Source organism: Bombus flavifrons, chromosome 3 (genome assembly GCF_040668555.2).
Source record: "Bombus flavifrons isolate JBK064 chromosome 3, iyBomFlav1_principal, whole genome shotgun sequence".
Classification (NCBI taxonomy): Eukaryota; Metazoa; Arthropoda; class Insecta; order Hymenoptera; family Apidae; genus Bombus; species Bombus flavifrons.
This window is the reverse complement of record NC_138444.1, coordinates 17,302,584-17,314,637: the sequence shown is the minus strand read 5'-3', so window position 1 is coordinate 17,314,637 and position 12,054 is coordinate 17,302,584. Positions and strand designations below refer to the sequence as shown.

The following is a 12,054-nucleotide window of genomic DNA, read 5'->3' as shown; positions in this document are numbered from 1 at the left end:
GTACTCATCTCTGCCTGATTTACAAGAACAAGAAATTTATCGTCTTCCATGTTCATTTTTCACGAATCAAATTTTTATTAACGAGATCTATGTATGATAAATAATCATCCTGAAATGTACCATAGACAAAATAGAGAATAGACCTAATATGTAATGTATTTTAGTATCCCATATTTTGGGAAGGTAATACGATCCTTTTATCATTTTGAAGACACATTATTAAAGATGCCACTATAATAGACGTGGAAGTAAAAATGCGGAACTGTAAAAAAATTTCACGAGACGACACAGGGATGAGGGAGGTGTAAGAGGTACTGTACTGTTCTCTATCGCTACCGTTACACGCGTTGATACATTGTTTTATTTGTTATGTGACACGTTCGGCCAATACACGTGCTTAACTTTGTGACTGTGTAGAGTCTGTAAAAAAACCAATCAGGTGTGCAGTTCTTCCAGGAGACTCCTTCCCAGTTCCCTTCTATACCTATCTTATATACTCGGATTTTTTTGAGGTCGGTATTTCAGAACATGAGACACAAAGTCCCATATAATGTCAGGTCTATCTTATATTTAGCCAATGGTTAATGATACCTATCATTCAAGTTAACCTCTCATATCGTAAAAATATAGGTTAAGTTGATTAAGTCCGCTAGGAAAATTGAGTTATGCATTTTTCAAAAGAAATTCGAACATTTGAATTATGCCAGAACTTTCCTAGAGTATCTAATACAATGGCAAATCTTTGTGAATGTGCCTAGTGGTTCAGAATTGTCATTACCGTTTTTCTCGTTATACGCGATTGTATCTAAAGAATTATTTTCTTTACGAGTCGTATACCATTTCGAAATAGAGAAAAAATGTTGACGCGACACAGTGTAGTTACAGAATCTCCTTCACATGTCGATACAATACCTATAAATCTCGTTGCTACTGAGGATGGTCGAACGCTTTTAGCAGTAACTGGTAAGAGTCTGTGACAATAAAATTGGAAATGTTCGCAACAAACACTTATAGCAATTCATTGTAAACTTTGCAGAACATAAAGACGGTATGTTGGAAATTGTTGCAACTCCGGTTATGCTTGTTGGACAAAGTGAAGCAGCATCTCCACTAGTAGATGTAAAAAATTTTAATGGAAATCTAATATTACATTCGGTACATTGTTATCTTACGCTTCGTTATTTATCTTACAGAAGAAGCTTTTATTTTTCAATTGTTTGCTATTTCAGCCTGTTTTTCAAATAAGCGTTGAAAATATTGTCAATGAGTCAGAACTTCAGCAATCAACACAAAATTTTGAGGCTGAGCCTAATAGCATTGATCAAATAAAGTTACCATCATGCAGAGAATTAACATGCAAGGAAACAGTTACACAAGAATATCAGTCCCTTTCTTCGAATGATTCAGTAGCTAGTGAAAAGGATGGAAAAATTTGTAAACAGAAGCCAATTAATACATCTGTGAAAAAAAATAGTCCTGGAAGGCCCAAAAAAAACAAAGCAATTTCTTTGCAAGTAATTCAAGTAATTTTGAAATTGCTTACATTTTATTTTCCCATATGCGATTACAAATAAATTATATGTGCAATTAATAATCCATTACATACGATGTATTTGATCTTTCAATCATTATATGGTATAAAGGTAACAGAGAATAAATTTTTTTTGCACTAGGATACAGATAGTTTAACATGCGATATTTGCCATCAAGAATTTGGTAAACAAACATTATATCGGAAACATATGGAAAATCATGCAGAAGAAAAACCACATCGATGTCCAAAATGTTCTGCATCGTTCAACGTGCCGGTAGTAATAATTCTATTCCTCTTCGTTCAATGTTTTATTTGATGCTTTCAACATTAACATATTATATAATGGAATGTATACTCTAGATAGAAATTTTGTTATTTGTTATTTTATATTAATGTTGCAGACAAATTTTACACTTCACATGGCAACGCATAATACAGGTGAACCGAAATGTCCAGAATGTGGGAAAAAATTTGCAAGAATGGCTAGCTTAAAGTCTCATATGTTGTTACATGAAAAAGAAGAAAACTTATTCTGTACGGAATGCGAAGATGTTTTCTCGACAAAGGTCAGTATTAATATTAATAAACATTTTAATTGCTAATTGATTTATTCACAGTATAACCTTGTCTTAATTCAATAAAGATAAGAAAATAAAAATGAAAATAGTTATTCTTTCGAAAATCAATGGCAAATTAAAAATTATTGACGATATACTTTAATCTTGAACATTATAGACTCAATTAGATGCACATTTAAAGCTACATGGGGAAAAGTGGACGATTGAAGAAGTACGAAAATGTAAATTATGTAATAAACAGTTCAGTCAACCCGCCTTATATAGGCTTCATATTCGTGAGCACTATAGGGTAAGATGCTACCGGTGTCAAATGTATTCCAAGTGACGATTCCCAGAGGATTCTGGCGAGGTTGATATAATTTATACCGCTATTTCGTCTTTAGTTGCAGACAAAAGTAGTAAAACAAACGAAAAGAGGGACGAAACACAAAACAATGTATAAGTGTACCATATGTTTGAAGTCTTTTCAAAAGCCAAGTCAATTGATGCGGCATATTAGAGTGCATACTGGTGAAAAACCTTTCAAAGTAACCTAATTTTCACTTCGTGTAATTGTATTTTTTGGATGATAAATGATCTAAATTTTGTTTAATTTCAAAGTGTACAGACTGCGGTCGTGCATTCACGCAAAAGAGTTCGCTGCAAATTCATACGTGGCAACACAATGGTATTCGACCTCATGCTTGTGAGTTTTGCAACGCCAAGTTTAGTCAGAAAGGTAATTTTTTACAATAACTGTTTACGATTGAATTTATTGCTATTTATTTATTCTTTAAGTCATTCCTACTTCTATTTATACGTAAATATGAATACTTCCAGGTAATTTGAATGCTCATATAATGAGAGTTCACAATGTCCCAGAAGGAGAACCTATATACGGATGTAATTATTGTTCATGCGTGTTTAAAAAACTTGGCAGTTTGAATGGTCACATGAAACGTATGCATACCGATGTAAACGAGGTAATTTATGACCAAAATTATTACTTGACATGTCTCTCAGTTCATTTGTTATTAATGCTACAATGCATTGAAATCATTAGATCGATGTGCAATGACATTTTTAGGAGAATAGCATTAATGACAATACTCATTCGAGTAATACCGTGGAGTCTGATATACGTTCAACAGTTGATAGTGTTATAACACAATTGGCATCTTTAGAATCCGACATTCATCAGACTACAGAATCGTCAAATTTCGAACCGCGTTTATTATCGGAAAACGTAACGAAAAAGGATATTTTACAACAAGCATTGAAAAACAGTGGTCTTCCTAGTAAAAATAAAATTGCTTCTGAAGGTACGCATTACACTCGATAAACTACAAGATTATGGCATAATTATTTTAATAACTAACTATGTTTTGTTTATTGACGGTATATCAGAGATAAAGAAGTTTGGAGCTCGTGTTAATTTTGTAACATTATTGGATCGAGCGCCTGATGGTGATACGAGGTAATCCGTTTTATATGTACCTAAAAGCAAGTTTATTGTTAAAAGCAAGTGTATTGTAAAAAGCAAATAGTTGATATAAATCGTTTTTCCTTCTTGCTATTCCTTTAGAAAATATCTGACAATAAAACAACGATGCGTAGGAAACGTGAGATGGTACGCGTGTACATTTTGTCACAAAGAATTCAAAAAACCGTCAGATTTGATACGTCATTTGCGTGTTCATACGCAAGAAAAGCCTTTTAAGGTACTTATATGTATACATTAAAACATTTTTTACATATCTTGAAGAGATCTTTTCTTACTTACTTTATCTTAGATCTTCTTTTTTTAACATTTATACTTATTTGTATCTTTAGTGCACCCACTGTTATCGTTCGTTCGCTTTGAAATCTACTATGATAGCACACGAACGTACGCATTCAAGTGTTAAACGTTACGCTTGTGGTTCCTGCGAGAAAGCATTCGTGTGCCATAGTAGTTTAATTGCACATACTAGGTAAGTGATTGTTACATTTTTTCTTATAATAGAATCGGATGACATGCAAATAAGCCTTTTATAATAGATTGCATGCAAGGTCCGAAAATTGTTCAAATAAAACCACTGACAATGATAAGGATCCCGACACATATGCAGTAATTGATGCTGACATTTGTCCTACTGATCAATCGAAAAATCAAATAAAGGGTAAATTAAAATTATCACCGGAAGCAGAAAGTTTAGTTCCTCAAGTTATCTTGCAAGAACCGTTGGTAATTAGTGATACAGGAAATAAAATTTCCGTGGTATCTTCGGGAAAGGAAAAACGTGCTTATGGTACATCTACTGATCATGCCAGACCCCATAAATGTTGGATTTGTCAGGCGGCATTTAGAAAGATCAGTCACTTGAAGCAACATCATCGCCGCCACACTGGAGAACGTCCATATAAATGCACAAAATGCGATAGGTACATGCGCAAATATTTTTTTTCGATTTATTATCCCTCCTCTTTCTTCCTTTAAAACATGCATCTAATAAATTTCTTTTTTACCTTGTTTCTCGTTTCTTTTTGTGCACATAAATTGTTAACAAGAGTATTATTCAACCAGTAATAAATCGTTTTAAATCGTTTCAGGAGATTTACATCGAATAGTGTTCTAAAATCGCATTTGCATACTCACGAAGATTCGAGACCATACGGTTGTTCTCTTTGTAATGCGAAATTTTCTACACAAAGCAGCATGAAAAGACACTTGGTTACTCACAGTAATAAAAGACCGTTCATGTGCCCATATTGTCACAAGACTTTCAAAACTTACGTCAATTGTCGGAAACACATGAAAATACATAAGCATGAATTGGCACAACGGGTATAGTATTTATTACAGAAGAAAAGAAAACAAAAATTGGATTCGTCATTAACGATGAAACATAATGTTTTTCTCTGAATTCGTAGCAATTGGAACAACAGAAAATCAGAATACAAGAACAAGCTTCAGACAAGTCAAATATGAAGGAAAGTTCTCAACAAGAAGCGGCTCTTGAATCGTCTTCCTCCTCTTCTGCCTCTATCACTACAATTAATTCCACTATTACCAGCAACATCTCCGTCACTACCACTGCCACTACCAGTACCACCCCTACCACTGTCACAACTTCCTCTTCTACGTTTTCAGATAATCTTGCACTTTCTCGTCTTGGATCGGTTGAATTGTCATTTCAATCACAGCTCGGGTCAGAGCTTTCACAAGCTTTTCCCGAGTTTCAAAATATAACTGAAGGAAAGGAAAAAATAAGACCAGTTTTAGCAACAAATTGCGATACTACAACGTTTATTAATCGTATGTTTCAAATTCGTATGTGTGTTATACGTATCAGGAAATTATATTTTTTTATTTCGTATAAGCTTGTTAATCTTGTATGCACTTTTCTCTTCTTTTGTTCTTTTGTTTTTAGAAAATGTAGCGGGAATAGCTGTAACAAATCTTGAAAATTCACCAATATTACAAGCTGATGAAGCTGGTTCAGTCACGTTGCCCGTTTACTCTGGCGATCAGACACTTACACCGGTATTGTATATTATAGTACCAAGTTGTCAGTAAATAAAGTAAAAGGTGTTTGTTGTAATTACTCTTTGGCATTAAAATCTGTTTTGTTTCGATAGGAAAGTATACGAGAAATAGAAGAAACTTTGAATCAACAGTTTTTTAATATTGGGATGAATCTTAACTTGGGAGGTAATCACTCGAGACATTCGAGTAGTACAAACACGAGTGATTTTAGTCATATGAAAGAGCAACAGCAACCTGTATTGAATGTTATATATGAAAATAACAATAACAGTAACTGTAATAGCAACGTAGAATCAGCTGGAGAACATGTATTTTCGACGCAATTAGATTCATTTGAGATGGACCATATTACTTTGCAAGTAAGATAAAGATTTCTTTTTCTATAAATTGTCTTCGTTATAGAGAATGTGAAAACAATAAAGATCTTATCTGTTAGTCGGATACTGAAATTGACATTGGACTAGATACAAGAAATTCAACTAGTATGGCGAGTATACTACCTAGAAATGTAAAAGATGAACATCGTCTTTCTGTTTGTGTTACGACACCAGATAACATAAATGTTGAACAATCAGAAAAGTCTGGTGTGCAAGCGGTTGTATTTGTTTCCCAGCCAAACTTCTCCAAAAAAGAGAATATAACAAATGAATTTACTGTAGAAGAAACCCAGAAGAACAGTATTCACAAACAATGTATAATCAACCCGATATTCTTTACGTAAGTTTTCGTTAGTTTCTTTTTTCAGCTGTCTACTCTCTCTACACATATGCTGTTCTAATATATGTATTTATCGCGAACAAATCAGAAACAATTACAGTGAAAACAAATATTCAATTTGCGTAGAGAAGACTTTCGGGGAACATCACAAGATTTCAAGATTCAGTCAAATATGCACGCTTTGTCATCCGATGTTCCAGAAATCGTTAAAACCGCTACGGACAAAATATCACGTGGACAATCTCTATTACAGTGTCATATGTGTAGCCAACAAGGATTCACGACAGTTGGTTTAAAGGTAAATATCTTAAAATAAATAATAGATGTTTTCTTTCTTCTCCTAGTCGTTATTTTTCGCTAATTCGGTCCGTGTGTGTTCTCCGTCAAAGTTTAATGAAGGCATTTTTTTGGTGTAAGGAACATTTGACAAGCCATCGCGGAACGAAGGAATATCAGTGCACAGAGTGCTCTTCTAAATTTTACACAAATGGTGGATTAAATAGGCATTCGAAGATTCATGTCGTCAAGCAGTGAGTGTCGAAAAAAATGTTACATTGACATGAATTATAATTGATTATTGTACTTTGTTATGTTTTTTTGTAGACCATTTAAATGTTTATCATGTGAGAAGCAGTTTAACAATAGGATCCAATTACTATCACATAGTAAAATTCATGAAACTTCAATATGGAATGCTTCAGGGATGAACGATAATTCAGATAATTCGACGTTTTTATCGGAAGTGCATCAACCGCAGATTGCAAATGATCATTCACCATTACATAATATTATGATAGAACCCGATTCTGCCGTTTCTGAGAAAGTTTTGTTGGATACAGTAGCTGAAAAAGAAGTAATGGATCAAGTAGAAGTAAGTTTCTTATTAGTTATTGCTACGTTGTAGCAAAATGGAACGCTGACAAAGGATTGTTAACTGAATTTTTTTATACGCAATATAGATTTTGTTGGAAAAGAAGGAACGAAAAGAGTATACAAACAAATGTAAATATTGTCCGAAAACTTTTCGCAAGCCAAGCGATCTTATAAGACATGTACGCACACACACAGGAGAACGACCATACAAGTGCGATTATTGCAGTAAAAGTTTTGCCGTAAAATGTACTTTGGATTCTCATACAAAAGTTCATACGGGAAAAAAGACATTTCGCTGTCATGTGTGCAATAGTTTGTTTGCGACTAAAGGTAGCTTGAAAGTTCACATGCGTTTACATACCGGTAAGTTGAATAATTACTATTCAAGATTTCATTCTGTATAATAATAATATGTTATATATGTCGGAGATGAAAGGACATCGGAGCCTTCCCTTTGGAACTTCGGGAAAATCCCTTAACATCGTAATCTAGATTCTATCATAGGCGTAATTAAACAGTTGTCGTCATTTGATCCGATTGTATTTGTTCGAGATTTGTGATAATGAGCGTGGGCTCGAGGCGACAGCCAGTCGCCGAACGTAGCCGCGGTCACGGGATGAACGCTTTGTCTAACAAAGGTATGGAGTAATTCTATAGCTCCCCTTAAAAAGCAAATAGTTGTAACACTCGACAGTAAACATTCCAACGGTCTCTGTCCCGTAGCTCGCCACTTGCAGACCCTATTCTTCAAGTAAGATGATTGCCAGATGTCGATGCGTTTCCGCAGTACACGTGCAGCTTTCCCTCGAGGGCGGCTAGCATCTTTTTCTAACCACCAACATGGAAATTGACCAATTAACAGCAACGTCAATTTCCCTCACTTTCGAACGATGATCTTTCACGAATTCGATGATCTCATGTCCTTAGACACACCCCATCATAGTTTTTCTTTGCATCATCATCGTGACGGAAAGCCATTCTCTCATGAAGTCGTATTAGCGAGTTTCTTAGCGTCAGTACGCTCGGTGGATATTCCACGTTTTAACAAAGAGTTAGTTTAGTTATACTTCCATCGTAGCCAAGCAAGTCGAGTACGATTTGGGCTTTGGAAGAAAGCGCATCCTGTTATCCCGTTGACCGCGTATTCGTTATTGAACCTGGGATCATTGTCATTAGCTTCTCGAGCATCTAATTACCACGGTTACTTGTCAAATTCTGTAATAATCGTATTTGCACTAGTCAATGTCTTCTCTATTGCATAACGACAATGTGTAATCCAAATGAAGATTCGTTTCACGCCCCTAACCCTAATTCCAATGTAAACCCGACATATATAAATAAGTAGTATCGACTATTTCTTTCGTATATTTTTGTAAATTGTTTAATAAATTTTGATCAATGTGTTTGAAGGTTCGAAACCATTTAGATGTCCTATATGCGATTCGAGATTTAGAACATCCGGCCATAGGAAAGTACACTTATTGAAACATGCACGCGAACACAAAGATAATCCAAAGAGAAAACAAAAACATTTGAAGGTTGCAGTCATAGCTGAAGTAGCGACTGATCTTGAGAAATGTGACGGAAAGGAAGAGAAAATGAATAATTTTGAGCCAAAGCAGCAAATAGCACAGGAACAGCAGCTATCACAGGCAGTTGCAGGATTAACGTCCCATTTAGAGGCATATAGTATTGAAACAGCTGCTTCCTGTTTATCTGATCAAATTAATTTCGATACAGAAGGTATCGTATCGAACAACAATCAAACGATAGTGTCCATAAACGAAAACAATCAGTTAGTTACGAATTTACACTTTCTTCTGACAAATGGTCTTGTTACTATACAAACCGAAGAATCGTTGTTGTCACAATCATCTGCATCACCAGCTAACAATTCGCAGCATCGACCTGTTGGGATTCCCGATACTGGGTGTGCACTAACAACACCCAGCGTCGTATCTGATACTAACGAACAACATGCCAAGGATGAAATTCATATAGAACAAATGTTAAAAACGCCAGCAAATAATTGTCTTTTAGCGATATCAACCGTGACACCTTCATTGGAACGACAACTGGAACCATTTTCAAAGGTGATTACGGAAGAAACGTTGCCAGTAGTAGCCAATAAACCGACGATTAAAGGGAATCCATCGAAAAAGGAATGCGACATTTGTGGGAAAATATTTACAAAACCGTATCAAGTCGAAAGACATAAACGAATTCATACGGGTGAACGGCCATACAAGTGTGATCTATGTACGAAATCATTTGCCCAAAAGTCAACTCTACAGATGCATCAAAAACACCACACTGGCGATCGACCCTACGCTTGTTCGTACTGTGAATATTCTTTTACGCAAAAAGGCAATCTTCGAACACATGTTAAACGCGTACATCAACTGGATACTGTTGACATCAGGAAATGGAAACGTAGCCGTCAATCCTTCCTACCTAAAACATCTTTTCAGGAAAACACGATCGAAGCTAAGAGTCTAAATTTAGACAACATATCGTTTGTAGAGCTGCTTAAATAGTAATATGCATCTGGTACAAAAACTATCATCTTACATTTTAATTAAATTTTATGCCTTCGACGAAAATTGTTAACTGCGATAGAATATTGATTAAATGATAGAGACAATAATATTTCGACATTCTTTTTATTTACGTTACTATTTAATATGTTAAATAATTACTCGATACTATCGCGCAAATAAATATAATCTGTCGTCGCATCCAATGTATAAAACGTTCGCCGATTTATATGAAAGCAAAAATAAATTTTTAACGTGTAATGTCGTTTTAATATTAAAACACAACTGTTTGATCAAGGTATCATATTAATGTTTGTAATTACATTTCGTTTCAGTTACAGGACAACCATTCGGATGATTTTTATAAAACCAACAGGGTTTAGTCTTCGTGCATGGCAATGGTAACTTATATTTTTTTGATTTTTCATTGATTCTTCCTTCTGTTCCAGGTATTCTAAATTCTACCCTTCCTTGAGTAACACGAAATATATAGCTATGATTTTTTAGTAAAGTTTGAAGACCTCCGCATTCTTTTCGCAAATGTATCATAGCTTCTTTAGGAATTGATTCGGCGATTTCACGTAATTCAAGGCATCTACCAGCGTTCCAAAGTTTTTTGGGTGTTCCTTCGATAGTCATAATGCGACCTTCATGAAGTAACTGATTCGATACGATATCAACAATATTTGCAATTAATGTTTTGTCTAATTGTGTACAATTTCGTACTTTTTCCACTTTGTCCCTTGGCTTAAAGTCACAAGTCCATTCTTCAACTATTTCACTATCGACTGTTTTATCACTCAATTCGTATTTTTGCCAAGTCAAGGTTGTCTTTGTACTTAGCATTTGTTGAATACGATCTTCGAGTTCTTTAACCCCTTCGGGCGTTCTTCCCCATCCAATCAGGCATATTCGTTTCGTAGAGGGAATTCTTAATTTATCAAGATGTGTTGTAAAACCACATTGAACGCATATACTTCTCACATAATCAATGTACTCCGAATATTGACTTTTCGAGGCACAGTACCTTTGATACTTTGCGCCATTAAGTTCATATGGGCAACAGGGTAATAAAAAGAAACGACAGTTGTTAGAGCTACGTGCAGCAATTATCGGAATCCATGGTGTTAACTCGTCTGAATGGTTTCCTATGATCCAATCTACTTCCGGATATACAGTCGTAGACGATGGAACAACGGTAGAAACCTGTACGAAACGTTTCAGTAAATTTAATCAATCGATCGTAAGATCGAAGATACGTAATCACGTATATACGTATGTACATAAGATAAAATAAGTTGCTATTAATATCTGTATTACAAAATTTATATAAATAATACTTATACATACTTGCAATGGAGTTTCAGGTGGGTATAAATCCCATATTTTCCTCCTTCGCAAATCAATTCCTAATCCGCGGTGACCTTCGTTAAATAGAATGTACACGAGTAAACCATTACCGCATCCCAAATCGAGAAACGATTGTAAATTATTAGTTTTCTTTTCAAATCTCTCTTTCTCCCACAATAACAGTAAATAGGCAGCGATTGCAATATCCTCATAAACAAATTTCGTTGGATCTGTACTTTCAGGCCAGTTCTTTATCAATTTCGTACCATATTTCTCCTTCAACTTACAATACAATTTTGCATATTTTTCAGCTGACACGAGATTCAATGAAGTCAACGGGATCGATGTTCTTTCCGAGTCGCTGCTTCTTGCCCATTTCAGGATACATGGGAAAAGTTTCTGCTTTAACCATTCAATGCTGAAATCGGATATAATGTTATTCTCTCCATAGACACTAAGGGATGTATAACCGTCTGTTTCTTGTTGTAACATAAATGCTATTTTAGCACCAAGAGATTGTTTATGCGAGAGAAAGGGTTTGTGGACATTTATTATGCAACCCTCTTCATTATTGGATAAAAGAAATTCAATACCAGTGGAAAATATGTGTGGCATACGTGGCAATTGCTTTGCCACATATAAGTGAATCTTCCTTTTGGCTGTAATAGCCACCTGATCAGAAATGTGCAGTACTTCTAGTAATTTTATGTTATCAATGTTGTCTGTTTGATGATCTGTACTTAAAGTTGAAATATCCAGGGTATTAATACGCTGAAAAATTTGGAAGATATCGCAGCTAGTTTCAATATCCAGTATTTCAATAGATGCAAGAATTCTACGGTTTACAGTTTGAGGATTACGACGCCATATACTAATGGCTTTGAAAAATTGTGACACATTAATTCCACTTTGATCACGTATTATGGTTTTGAAATCCATATTTTATATGATACAATT

At 34.9% G+C, this 12,054-nt stretch overlaps 2 protein-coding genes across 4 annotated transcripts; one reads left to right on the top strand and one right to left on the bottom strand.

The window, feature by feature from the left end:
• The first annotated feature begins 427 nt into the window (after positions 1 to 427).
• On the top strand, positions 428 to 10,222 carry LOC138178069 (zinc finger protein 236). Of its 3 annotated transcripts, XM_069109510.1 has the most exons (25): positions 428 to 963; positions 1,037 to 1,155; positions 1,230 to 1,523; positions 1,674 to 1,808; positions 1,936 to 2,100; positions 2,270 to 2,401; positions 2,496 to 2,639; positions 2,713 to 2,830; positions 2,932 to 3,074; positions 3,179 to 3,413; positions 3,499 to 3,568; positions 3,677 to 3,812; positions 3,925 to 4,064; positions 4,132 to 4,515; positions 4,684 to 4,918; positions 5,005 to 5,389; positions 5,505 to 5,617; positions 5,713 to 5,979; positions 6,057 to 6,337; positions 6,464 to 6,635; positions 6,755 to 6,867; positions 6,941 to 7,208; positions 7,297 to 7,573; positions 8,621 to 9,760; positions 10,083 to 10,222. In XM_069109510.1, the coding sequence occupies exons 1-24, from the start codon at positions 858 to 860 to the stop codon at positions 9,745 to 9,747; spliced, it is 5,559 nt and encodes a 1,852-aa protein (XP_068965611.1). In that variant the 5' UTR covers positions 428 to 857; the 3' UTR covers positions 9,748 to 9,760; positions 10,083 to 10,222. The 3 variants fall into 3 exon arrangements, with proteins under 3 accessions (XP_068965611.1, XP_068965612.1, XP_068965610.1); XM_069109511.1 differs by lacking the exon at positions 10,083 to 10,222 and having other exon boundaries at positions 429 to 963; positions 1,230 to 1,514; positions 8,621 to 10,008; XM_069109509.1 differs by lacking the exon at positions 10,083 to 10,222 and having other exon boundaries at positions 429 to 963; positions 8,621 to 10,008.
• On the bottom strand, positions 10,036 to 12,044 carry LOC138178082 (probable tRNA (uracil-O(2)-)-methyltransferase). Its single transcript, XM_069109552.1, has 2 exons — positions 11,098 to 12,044; positions 10,036 to 10,953 (listed from the first exon to the last, which is right to left on the bottom strand). Exons 1-2 carry the CDS (start codon positions 12,034 to 12,036, stop codon positions 10,054 to 10,056), a joined length of 1,839 nt encoding a protein of 612 aa, XP_068965653.1. The 5' UTR covers positions 12,037 to 12,044; the 3' UTR covers positions 10,036 to 10,053.
• Positions 12,045 to 12,054: the final 10 nt, after the last annotated feature.